Source organism: Mastacembelus armatus, chromosome 12 (assembly GCF_900324485.2).
Source record: "Mastacembelus armatus chromosome 12, fMasArm1.2, whole genome shotgun sequence".
NCBI classification, from domain to species: Eukaryota; Metazoa; Chordata; class Actinopteri; order Synbranchiformes; family Mastacembelidae; genus Mastacembelus; species Mastacembelus armatus.
This window is the reverse complement of record NC_046644.1, coordinates 11,351,408-11,364,343: the sequence shown is the minus strand read 5'-3', so window position 1 is coordinate 11,364,343 and position 12,936 is coordinate 11,351,408. Positions and strand designations below refer to the sequence as shown.

Genomic DNA, 12,936 nt, shown 5'->3' with positions numbered 1-12,936 from the left:
ATCTGGAAGGATAGTGTGCCTGATGCAGAGCTTTCTGTTTTTAGTTTGGTGTAGAATCAGATTTGCATCAACTTGCATCAAGCTGGACAATAATAGGGAAAAGGTTTTTAGAGGAAGGAGCAGGCTAACTCTATGAACTGACAGCTATTTCTTAATGTGATGTCAACAAACTCCTCAGGCAAACACAAACCACATTCATACAGCTCATCTACCTGTACAAACACCACTGACAAACGCAAACTTACCAAATACTGTGACTGTCAGTTAACTATCTGCTCACCCAGTTTAATGACTGAAGACACTCAAGACTCCAACAATGTCACAGTGCTTAACACTCGTGGTAAGTAACACCTAAAATTATTTTGTGTGTCTTCCTCATGCTTTCTCTTTTAGAAAACATGTGTGAATGCCAATATTCTATTCAATATTCTTTGCTCTGGCAAATGAACAATAACCCAAATACTACTTTTAATTAAACACTCTGAATGACTGCTGTAGCTTGTAGGACCAACTTGAATAATTTAACACAGATATTGATAATTGTTACCTTTGGGAAATATTCATGGAAAAGTAGAATTTGTTGCTTGATATCAAACCAGATATAATTACTTTTCTGATTTCTAACGATCCACATGGTGAATTTCTGCAGCTGGACTGTCCACTTGTAATCACTGCCATTTTTGTCTCTGGCATCGGTGGGACGTTCCAATATGGGTTCAGTTTATCTGTGATGACGTCCCCCTCTCCTGTAAGTACCTATGTCAAAAAACATGCTACCAGTCATCCTTCTGCAAATGTATGGCACTAAGGCGAAACTGAAACATGCTAAAAAGCACATTGTCCTGGCTTAACTAAAATAAAAATGACACTAACTGTATACGTGATAACTGCAGTTTATAAAGGAGCTGGTGAACAGAACATGTCTGCAGAGATACAGTGTCTCCCTGAAGCACCAGCAGCTCTCTCTCATCTGGTCCTTCATTGTGTCCATTTACTGCATCGGGGGTTTAGTGGGGTCACTTGCTGCTGCTCCACTGGTCTCAAAATTTGGCAGGTCAGTGTTATCCAGAAGAAAAGACCCAACTTTACCTAATGTATCACTATCAAAAAACAAAACAAAACAAAAAAAAAATCCTCTTTTCACATTTGTTCCCTGTCTTTTAAACAAAGGCTTCAGGCTCTAACAGTGAAGTCTCTCACTGCTCAACAGAAAGCGCTGCCTCTTGTTAAACAATTTGGTGGCTATACTTGGAGCTGTGCTGATGCTCTTCAGCCACAGAGCCATGTCCTTCGAGATGATCATGGTGGGACGATTTCTATACGGCATCAACTCAGGTAAACCCACTTCATAAGGAAACCCATCACATCTGTTTTTTCTTACATTTCCTCATATTTGGCTGCTCCATCACTCTCGACTGCTCATTTACCTGCACAGACAATGAATTTCTACTTGTAATTGTGACTGGTATTTTTTTTTTCTCCAGGTTATATGTCACACAGTTATTGATCATTTTTGACTTTTCTGAAAATGTATAATTACCTTGTGTACACCTCTAGGAGCAGGCATCTTAGCTCACTCCATGTACATTGTTGAATGCGCCCCCAAGCAGCTGCGAGGGATGGTGGGGGTCACCATCGGTAATTTCATCTCCTTGGGGAAGGTCTTTGGTCAGCTGCTGGGGCTCAGGTGAGGTGACCGGCGTCAGAGATATACTGATAGGCATCATGAACTTGTAGAGGTTGTTTTATATTATATTTTACATAATGCCATGATATTACACTGTGACAGCTCCATGTGCCTGATGTGAAGCTCATGTTGTCCTTGCAGTGAGTTACTTGGTACGGAGGAGATGTGGCCCTGGCTGCTTAGTTTCAGCGGTGTCGCTGCGTTACTTCAGTTCTCCACCCTGCCTTTTCTGCCAGAGTCTCCCAGCTTTCTGCTCCTGAACAGAGGAGACCAGGAAACCTGTGAGAAAGGTATGAGAAAGTATGTTTAGCATCAGGTCACCCTTTGTACATCTTTGTCATCGTAACTTTGTTGTGATGTTCCACATCTGCTGCTCTGTTATTCTTCCCCAGCGTTAAAGAGGCTACGAGGAAACAAGGACTATGGCAAGGAGGTGGAGGAAATGTTGGAGGAGAGAACTGCCCACAGCAGCCACTCAGTGATGGAGCTGATTCAAAACCAAGCGTTGCGCTGGCAGCTCCTCACCATCATCATAGTCTTCATCACACTGCAGCTCTGTGGCATCAATGCAGTGAGTTATGTGTAATTTTTTTCAATATATTTTTGATAAACATCCTACAATATGCAAAAACAAAACCTTGAGATTTTTATTCTTTTAAAATTAGTTGTCAAAATACCATAACCCTCCACTACAGCCTGGAAACTAAGGATATGACCTTGTCTGCATTTTAAAGATCTTTATTTTGGTGCTTTAATTTTCAGGTGTACTTTTACTCTTTTGAAGTGTTTAGTGCAGCAGGAATCCAAGAATCCCAGTTACGTTACGCTGCCTTGGGAACAGGGCTGTGTGAGCTTCTCACCTCTGTGGGCTCTGTAAGTCTCTTTTCACTAACATCCCATCATGTTTTGTTTCAAGTCCTTTTGGTATCAGTTTCTACTTAGTGCCTGGTTTCTTACAACTCTCTCAAAATGTTCTTTAAAACGAACCATCTGTGACATCTGTCCTGGGGTGCGGTTATAGCTCCCCCCTGTGGTTTTCTGCTGAAAATCTGTTTTGATGTTGCAGTTTGTGATTGTTGAGACTACAGGGAAAAAAGTCTTGCTGTTCAGAGGATACATGGGAATGGCTGTAACACTGGTTCTCCTTACGATCACTCTGTACCTGCAAGTAAGTCACCACTAAACCAGCCAGTGTTTGGAGCGTATTACTACACATTTAGAACAAAAGTGACGACTGACAGAAATTACAGTATAATCACTCATGATTATACAATGCTTCCAATCCAATTTAACAATGCTTTCAAATTTCCTTAGACTAAGGTCTCCTGGATGCCGTACTGCAGCATGGTCCTCACTTTTTTATTCATATTGTTTTTTTCCATTGGACCAGGTATGTTTATTAGTCCAGATCTTAGCTTTTTGTTAAAGATTTACATTTTAAGTGTTTCCTTTCTTCACTGTGTACATCCTCCTCTTTTCTTCCCCTCAGCCGGATTGGTTGCTCCTCTTCCAGGGGAACTCTTAACTCAGTCATTTAAATCAGCTGGATATACCATTGCCTACACCCTCAACTGGACAGGGTTGTTTTTTGTGGGGATGCTCTTCCCTATTTTAGTGGTAAGCACATTAATGTCCTGGTAAAAATGTATCATATTTTTACTACTTATACTAGACCAGTGGAGACAATATTCAGGTTAAATGTGTCCCTCTCACTGACTCACATATGCTTGTCTTCCAGGACTACCTGGATTACTTTTGCTTTCTCATATTCCTGATCTTCTGCACCATCTGTGGGCTGTTTGCAAAGTTCTGCATCCCTGAGACCGGGAATCAAACAGCGCTGGAGATCGCTGCAGAGTTTACGAGGATGCACTGCAAATCACAGAAGACATATAATACTGAACAGAAACTCAACAAACATGTGACAACATGTGATTAAAAAATGTGATTTTGCTGATTTTGTAACTTTTCTGCTTATTTAAAATCCTCCAGTTTGTAATTTGCTCAATGAACTGAAATGTGATTCCACTGTGATATTATTTTATTTTACAGTGTGTTGTGTGTTCCTATAATGTAGTGGTGGAACCTTGTCAATGATACTGACAGTGTACACACAATGTCGCACAGTGACGTTGTCTCCATAGGCAGGCTTGGGCCTGGAGGTTATCAGTGGGGTGTGCATGCTTAAACTCAGGCCTGACAGATATGTATCAGAACATCCAGTGCAGCTTCACAAGCTTCACGCTGTGTGCAGGACAAATTGTGTGGTTAGTTACAAATGGCTAAGCAGTAGTGGTATATAACTAAGTACATTTACTGCTTTGAAGTACTTCTACTTTGCTTAAATACCTCCATTTTATGCAAGATTATACATTTACTCCAACGGATTTCTGTGACCGTGACTGCACTCTTTACTTCACTACTTTGACAGTTATTATTTACAAACCAATGGTGTTTGTATATACAGAACAACAGTCAAAATTACCTTGGTCACACTGAAATGCTGCTCACACATAAAATCTATTATTATAATATCTAATCATTTAACACTGACCAGAGTACTGCAACACACTGTAACCTATATAGTGTAGATGGTTATGTCTTTTTTGTGCCGAGATGATACAAGTTTCATCCACAGGACATCACACAACAGACACACAAAAAAGAAGACAAACTCTATAATTTACATGAAACATGGCAGTGTTTCCTCTCCAAAGCTTCATAAATAAAATATGCCACAGAAAAGCCTCCTACCCTATAATACAAATCAAGTTTTTATCATCAGTAAAAAAAAAAAAAAAAAAAAAAAAAACTCAGAGTAGTGTTCTGCTTTTAATGATTATAAGCTGAGCTGCTCTGGTCATGGCGGGCCTTGGGATACTCCTACCAATTACGCAAGTGTGCAGCCCCAGCACATGTGTGCGCCTCTGATAAGACAATCTACATGTTCAAAGCTAAATGTCTGCTTGGACAAATGTGTGTTAAGAGAAAAAGGCCAGAGGCTGGATGTGCGTGTGACGCTGCAGGAGTTTCAGCCTGCGTATGAAAACTTACAAAAAAAAAAAGGTCCACGCCTACAACGTTTGGATAATTTGGTCATTTAAATGCGTCTCTAATGACTGACGGGTAACAGTGCTGAGTAGCTGACAGCAGAACAGCTGCATGTAAACTTAAGTCAGAGGACAGAGGTGACATCAGCAGCTGCAGCCTGAGAACTAACGCAATGGACTCCGGCATCTCCCATGATGAGCCCAAAGTGAAAAGAGGCTTTGACCAAAAGTGAGTGCATTATATTTATATTATAATGCATTAGAATTATTATACTTTTATAAAGCATCCAAATCAGGCAATACGCATTTCTATATTACTAACATTATTTTTCAGGTTATTATTTTCAGCATTGTTACAATAACAATCACAAAGCAGCCAATAATAATGTTCTGTCAGAACCACTCCTCTCTGGGGTCTGACACTCCTCAGATGGGGTCTGTGCTCTATCACTGCGTTTTTTTAATCAGCAGATATTGGGACCAATAGAAACCAGACCGCCCTCCACAGTAAATACTTCAGCATCCATGCCAGCTTTTATTTGCTGAATTGATCGGGAACAGCAGCAACACACTTACAAAAAAAAAAAAAAAAAAAGAGCATGCAGGTAAATTATTTACAGCAAATCTATATGTAAGAAGTGTCAGGATTGGTTTAGATTGGACCATTAGGTCTGGAGGCGCTGCAGATAGGCGTCTGTTTTTCTCTCAGGGTGTGTCTGATAAAGTGGAGTGAACCAGTCAATACAGCAGTTTGTAATGAATACATCATATGCTGTTTTTTTTTTCTTTTAGAAGCTGTGCCTTTAATTGGCATTGTCATTTGAAACAGTGGGTGAGATAGTTAAGGGTAGTGATAGCATCTCTAGCCTCCACCCAGCTCCACCCCTGCTGCAGGGACTTGAAGGGTAGGAAATATGAGCCAGAAGCCAAAACTAGAACAAGGTAAATAAGGGAGAAAGATGTCAAATTTCTTAATGGCTCTTTTCCATCAGAGAAAACAGACATTAAAGCAATCATGAAAACAAGAAAAACATGTCACAGAAAAGCAACAAATACAATTGATACAAACAAACTGATAAGAGACTTGAATGTGTGTTGCAACATTCTCATTCAGACAACATGGATTGCGTAATGAACCCAGACTATTAACACCTCAAAGAGCTTGTGCCCAAACTACACATCTATTCCTGCTCATGCGTCTGCAGACCTCAGCTGAGTTTGTTATGTTTGATCACAGGGTGTTCGTTAACAGAAGTCTGACACTGGAAAACATCAAATGCTACGGCTTCGACATGGACTACACACTGGCAAGTATGTAAAAACTGTCACCGCAGCAGACGCACATTTATGTGGAAAACGTTGTGCGACCATGAGAAGATTTGGTGTCTGTGTGTAAATCTGAGTTCTGCTGTGCTGAATTCTTATTTTCTAGCATCAGATTTATCTCTTGAACTGGCTCTGTGCTAATGATTCTGGTGTGTGTGCATGTTTGCTGGTAGCATATAAGTCCCCTGATTATGAGAGCCTGGGCTTTGAGCTGATGAGAGACAGAATGGTGTCTGTCGGATACCCCCATGAGCTTCTACGCTACACGTACGACCCCAGTTTCCCCACACGGTCAGTCCTGAAATCTACCTCTAAACACCCCTTCATCTGGAGTTCTTCTTACCATTAACGCAAACATTAAAGTGAAATTAAATCAAAGAAAACTACTATTCAAAAAGAAAAAAAAGACAGACATTTGTATACATTAAGCAGAAAAACAAGCATTGTTGCCTACTTTTATATCTTCTACAGTTCATGATATTCCTGTTCACTTTTCTCCTTTGCTCTTTTTTGCCTGTTCCCTCAGCGGTTTAGTGATTGACACCATATATGGGAACCTCCTGAAGGTGGATGCAAATGGAAACATTTTGGTCTGCAGTCATGGCTTTCACTTCCTGAAAGGGTAAAATCAAGTGTCTTAGAGAATACAATAAAAAAGTGCTGACGTACACTTATTTTATCACTACTAATTTACAACGGGCATCTCTGACAGTTATTTTTATTTAGCAGGCCTCCATACATAGAGAAACACAAACAGCTACTTTACTTTTTTAGAACTAATGTTTAAATACAAGCACATCAGCTTTTTCTCATCATATCAGTGTGTGTGTGTGTGTGTGTGTATAAAACTAACCTACATTATATTTGTGTCCAACAGGGATCAAATTCACAGCTATTACCCCAACAAGTTCATTCAGAGAGATGACACCGATCGCTTTTACATTCTCAACACGCTCTTCAACCTGTCAGGTATGAAATTTATCTTTCTTACTCTAATGTTTTGTAGGTTTAACAAATAAAAGTTGCCAGAAATTCTCAAATTTGATAACCATAGTCAGTTATCTCCTCAGAATTAAGGAATATCAAAGTAAATAAGCTTTTATAGAGTGTAAGCAAGTTAGAAGTGAGCTGTGTCTCTGTGCTCTGTGCAGAGACTTATCTCTACGCCTGCCTTGTGGATTTCTTCACCAGATGCACCAGATACACAAAGTGAGTGGACACATATAAAACAGATGTGAAGAGCAACGTATGAACTAATTATTAAGCAAATGTCCCTGCTGTTCATTTTCTTCCAGCCTCCTTAAAGGCTACCAGCATGGCGACTTGTTTATGTCATTCAGAAGCATGTTCCAAGATGTCCGAGATGCAATGGACTTCATTCACGACACGGTGACTTAACAAAACACACCAGACTGTGGTTTGTGTGACAAACACTGCAGATTTGACACAGTAACTGTTAAATATGTGTGTGTGTGTGTTATAGGGAGTCCTGAAAGAACAGACTATCAAGAACTTGGATAAATACCTTAGTAGAGATGTGAGTAAACTGATACAATTATGCATCAAAATGAATCTTAGTTTTGAGGGAAAAAATCTCTAAAATCTTGAATAAATAAATGTTTTCTTTACAGCCACAACTCCCTCAACTCTTGACCCGGATTAAGGAGATTGCCAAAGTCTTCCTCGCTACCAACAGTGACTACAACTACACTGAGGTGAGCTGCACCACAACTAAACACTCTCTTAAACACTTTATATAAAAAACTAGTTGTTAAAAAACTAATTCTAATAATTCATTTTGTCCAATTCTTCATAAAGGCCATTATGACATACCTGCTTGAACATAATAATAAGGTAAAGCCTTTTTAATTCTAATTTGACTGTATTGAACCTGCGAGGAAAACAGTGTGAATTTAAACTGTATTTTTCATTTTAGCCTGGAAGTGAGATCAAGTCCTGGCGCTCCTTCTTTGACCTCATTGTTGTGGACACCAGAAAGCCGCTGTTCTTTGCAGAGGGGACTGTGCTGAGACAAGTGGACACAGTACGAAGCGTCTCTCATGCCGTAGATGAACACATATGAATGTTGAACCTCTGCACGTTAAAATATGTAATTAAATTGTATTTTGGATGCAGAACACAGGAAAGCTTCGGATTGGGACTTACACAGGAGACCTCCAGCATGGAACTGTGTACTCCGGAGGTGAGATTCAGAATAGTCAGGTCTTTTTTTAGGTTTGGAGGTTTTTCTTGTTTCTCAAACTATTATTACAAAAACAGAAAGTGCTTCCTTCTTTCTTGATGGATGTGTAAAGTCTTGCTGTGCTGTTCAAACATTAGAAATAGCCTCTAAACTCCAACATTCAGAAAGTACAGTGTGGTCTGAATTCCTCACTCAGGTGCTTACCTTACGATTGAACCCCACTTGCATGTTAGCTGACTTGTGTTTTCTGGCGGCAGGGTCCTCGGACATCGTCTGTGACCTGCTGGATGTCAAAGGTAAGGACATCCTCTACATCGGAGACCACATCTTTGGCGACATCCTCAAATCTAAGAAACGTCAGGGCTGGAAGACTTTTCTGGTCGTCCCGGAGCTCGCCAAGGAGCTGCAAGTGTGGGAGGAGAAGAAAAGTAAGAACAAAGAGGCTCAGTCTGTTTAGTAACTTACTGGTAATTGATGGTTTCCAGAGTTTTGAGTATTATTTGGTTTTGCAGATCTGTTTGAGGAGATGAAACATCTTGAAAGCTTCTTAGCTGAATTTTACAAGTGAGTTTGTTTTCAGTTTTACACTTCTCTTCATAATCAGTGTAAATAAATCAATTCAGAATTTGCAAATCATTATCATAGTAGGCTAATGCATGGAAAAAGTAGTGATTGGATGAAAACATGATGAGCATTTATTAAACATTAGTTGTTGCCATGATGCCAACGTTGCCATTATTGTGTGTTTTCTACATCATGTTACATGATGCAGTGCAGCAGCTGTTAACTGTAACTAACTCTTTGTTTGTGGTTTGAAGGCAACAGGACAGCAGCAGTCGAGAGTGTCCTGACATCAGTGCAATTCGGACTCGAATTAAGGCGAGTGTCCAACTGTTACTGAGAAGAAAATACTAAGTGCTAAGAAAAAAAATACTTTGAGAATGCATTCATTGTCCTCAAGCTGAGCATGTGTGTTGTTTTATTAGACTCTGTCCAGGTTGTGTTGCTGATGTGCCTGTTGGTTTGTGTTTGCAGGTGCTCACCTACAGGCTGGACATGTCCTACGGTCAGATGGGCAGCCTCCTGCGCAGCGGCAGCAGGCAGACGCTGTTCGCCAGCCAGCTTATGCGTTATGCAGATCTTTACTCCTCCACCTGCATCAATTTGCTGCACTACCCCTTCAATTACCTCTTCATGGCTCCTCCAGTCCTGGTCAGTCCTCTCCCTCATCCATAGACCTGCACACAAAGACCACCTGTGTTCTTTCATAGTTTTCACAGTGGCCATTCCTCATCTCACTCTTTCAGATGCCTCACGAGGCCGCTTCCGACTTTGCTTCATCAGAGCTCACTGTCACCAACCATACTATCATGAACAGAAACTAAGGTTGTTGTTATTTGAGCTTTACTAAAATCTTTTCAATGGTTTTTATAAATAAATGAATAACATTTTTCTTTCTTAAAGCGCTGAGGACAGCTGACAGAGAGGATGAACACTTGAAGATGCTACAGAAATCTCCATATGTGTTTCTACTTGTCATGGACAGTTCTCGCTGGCGGAGGTGACTGCGCTCGTGCATGTTCCAAGGGTTTGTTGCAGCCATGATGTGCCTCCTTTACAAAAAGAAAATATTGCTCCACCTGCTGGATGTTTATTGCTATGCTGTGTAACGTTTACAGAACAAACCAATAGAGAAAACATGTTGAAGGTTTAGTATTTAAGGCATGAACAGACAGGGGGTTATTGTATATAAGAGTGCAAATTTGTCTGTTTTTTTATTTACATATTGTTTTTCCACGTGCACTTTTAATCTGAAGTTTGTGTAATGGTTTTTCAGAAGTAACTATTTATTTTCTGTTTGTGCAACTTCCTTGAATTCTTTCAATAAATCAGTATTATTTGTTTTCATTGCAAAACATATATGGGTTTAACAGGACACAGCTATGTTGGTGGCTTTTCAGACACACACAGTTTAAATTGGGCCTATTTATTTTCTAAAAAATAATTACAGTGAAAATTATTCATTGAGGTCTGTAGTTTATATGACTCTTGTCTAATTCTGTAAAATGTATTTTTCAGTACTGTGAAGGTGGAGACACATAACTAAGAGGCAGACACTGGGAAATAAAACCAGAAATAATAGAATAATAGAAGTCCCAAGACACAAGTTAGATATTTTTTCTCCTATTCTTTTTATATTACTTCTGTTGTCCACTGGATGGCAGTAAATCTTCTCTGCAACTGACCTGCAGCAATCCTTGTATGTGAACTGACTTAATGACTATAGATTATTTATGGTCAACGCAAACAAAATGAAACTTTTATCAGATCAATTTTGTATCTGTGCTTTTCCACAAGCATGAAAAAAACATGGTCTAAATCACACAGGACTTTCTTCAGAATCTTCAGTCAACGATAAAAGCAGTAATATATTCAAAATGTTAACACACGGATCCTAATATACACTCAACATACATTTACTGAAACACACACAATCCTGTGAATTATTGTAGTACATACACGTTGTCTCTCTCCTGCTCCCACAAGAGCTGAATCTTTATCAAGAGAGAGCGGAAAGGAATTTCTCTCTCTCTCTTTAACACACACACACACGCACGCACACACACCCTCACACACACACCCTCACACACACACACACACACACACACACCTACTGTGTGATATCAGAGCTCACTGCTGAGTGTGTGTGAGTGTTTTTACCCTAAGGAAAGGCAGGGCTTTCACAGGGCGTGAAGCATCCAGAATATCACAGTTTTCCTGTTCTGCTCAGGTACAGAGGAACAATTTGTTCAGAGAGTGTTTCACTCGGGGAAAAAAAAACTTTATCTGTCGACTTTACAATAATCATTCGCTATTTAGATGATATGGTATCTTCTTTGATATTGTGATCATGACAAAGCCTCCGCTGATAACAGCAAAAATTTTAAACTCTGACTTATACCCACGAGAGGGGAAACCTTTTCATACAAATGCATTTTAAAAAATGTATTTTTCAAGTGCAGGGCATTAGGACACGAGTCACTAAGTGTGTAAGAATCTCGTCATGCTCAGGCTTTACTATTCTGTCAGTAAAGGTCTTTGCAGAAGTGAAGACTGCTGCTGCTGCTTGATTTGTGAGCTTTCAAAAAAACATGAAGGGGAGGTTAAAATTAGGGTAGACCCACTACAGTTATTGATATCTCTTGTAAAACACACACACAATCACACACACATTTCCTTAGTGATTTCATTTCCTGTGTCAGGGTTATTTCGGTTTATTTGGATTTCCCTTGTCATTGTCTCCTTGCCACCTGGATTTATTGTTTGTTGCTGGTTCCTTTATGGTCGACATTTTATTCAGTGGGTTAAATTCTATTTTCTCACCCGCTCAAATCCTCAGCTTTCATCGCTCTCAAAGCTTCTACTTAATATGCGTTTTAATCACCTATTCGGTGGGTAAAGAAACAGTAATGACAAGTCCCTCATGTTGAAGTCAGTGCAAAGTTCTTTATTTAAACTTGTCATTTTAGCAGTTATTGATTATATCGGTGAATGATTATGTCAAAGTTATTCAAATGTTGCCAGATCTTTATTTCTGCATTACAGCTCCAGACCTTTGGATGGCATTAAACTGCTACTCTGCAGCGGCCTGACCGATGAGCCTTCAACCAGTCTCACTGCTACCTGAACTACCTGACCTACCCTAAACTTTTAAAGACATAAAGTACATCAGGGCATTGTGCTGGTAATGTAGTAAAGAGGGTTTAAAATCATGAATTACTGTCTTTTTGCCTCTCCTTCCAATTGGAGCTAAACTGACCTTTAGCAACACATCCCAACACAACAGAACACACTTTCATATCTTATGCAGACCTTTTCTTACTCTATGGCTGCTCTTCCTCCCCTCAACATAACACACTGAACTGCACATATAGGAGCCGTCTTCTCACATAGAGACAACCTGTGCAGCCGAGGTGTGAAATGTATCACTTTCTCTGTAATGTTGTTTAGAGTTTCACCCACATCATTCTGCAGAAATATGTGTTTACTTTAAAATAATACAGCACCCAATCGCACCTTTAATAATCAAGTGAATATGGCGAGGGAGAAAGAGGAGGCTGAGTGTCGGGGATGTCCCGGGGCACGGTTGCTTTTTGATTATATGGCTGAAAAAATATTTTTGCAATGGGTAAAACAAAAGTGAGCACACTATCAAAGCAGTCAGCATCATTTTCACAATTTAATGCTGTAGTTTTTATTTTTAATGCAAAAAAAAACAACCCACCATTCAAGTATGAAATGTATTGATTTTCACCAAATGTTTAACTTTATAACCTTTTTAACCCCTTAAAAACACTTTTTTATTTAAAAAAAACTTTTGTAGTCTATGACAGAACAATATCTGATTTTTGTTTGTTTTTTTTTTCCTTTTAATCTTTGTGGATACTTTTTAAAATATTTTCCCTAATTTCAATTTGGGTATTTTGTGTCTTTGCAAACTTTGGGGTTTTTCACTACAACTAAAGATTCTGTGGGCAGCAGATTCTGGGTTTATGGGACCTATAATACATTTAACAAATGTATTATAGGTTGATTCTGCCATATAAATACAATAGAGCGACATCAGTTTGTCATTGAATGAAACTGATCTCTAAACATTGAAACTCTCA

The 12,936-nt window shown here is 39.4% G+C and overlaps 2 protein-coding genes across 4 annotated transcripts; both read left to right on the top strand.

Moving 5' to 3' along the window:
• Positions 1-715: 715 nt before the first annotated feature.
• slc2a11l (solute carrier family 2 member 11, like) lies at positions 716-4,064 on the top strand. Its single transcript, XM_033325489.1, has 11 exons — positions 716-748; positions 894-1,054; positions 1,211-1,335; positions 1,558-1,687; positions 1,829-1,977; positions 2,080-2,258; positions 2,450-2,560; positions 2,754-2,855; positions 3,002-3,077; positions 3,177-3,304; positions 3,426-4,064. The coding sequence occupies exons 1-11, from the start codon at positions 731-733 to the stop codon at positions 3,624-3,626; spliced, it is 1,380 nt and encodes a 459-aa protein (XP_033181380.1). The 5' UTR covers positions 716-730; the 3' UTR covers positions 3,627-4,064.
• A 717-nt stretch (positions 4,065-4,781) lies between these two features.
• Positions 4,782-10,177, top strand: nt5c2l1 (5'-nucleotidase, cytosolic II, like 1). Of its 3 annotated transcripts, none has more exons than XM_026298245.1 (19): positions 4,820-4,966; positions 5,209-5,342; positions 5,975-6,048; positions 6,237-6,354; positions 6,590-6,685; positions 6,941-7,032; positions 7,215-7,272; positions 7,359-7,452; positions 7,547-7,600; positions 7,695-7,778; positions 7,882-7,917; positions 8,000-8,107; positions 8,200-8,266; positions 8,524-8,694; positions 8,779-8,830; positions 9,085-9,145; positions 9,302-9,478; positions 9,574-9,652; positions 9,731-10,177. In XM_026298245.1, the coding sequence occupies exons 3-18, from the start codon at positions 6,030-6,032 to the stop codon at positions 9,649-9,651; spliced, it is 1,365 nt and encodes a 454-aa protein (XP_026154030.1). In that variant the 5' UTR covers positions 4,820-4,966; positions 5,209-5,342; positions 5,975-6,029; the 3' UTR covers position 9,652; positions 9,731-10,177. The 3 variants fall into 3 exon arrangements, with proteins under 3 accessions (XP_026154028.1, XP_026154030.1, XP_026154029.1); XM_026298244.1 differs by having other exon boundaries at positions 4,821-4,966; positions 5,206-5,342; XM_026298243.1 differs by lacking the exon at positions 5,209-5,342 and having other exon boundaries at positions 4,782-4,966.
• Positions 10,178-12,936: the final 2,759 nt, after the last annotated feature.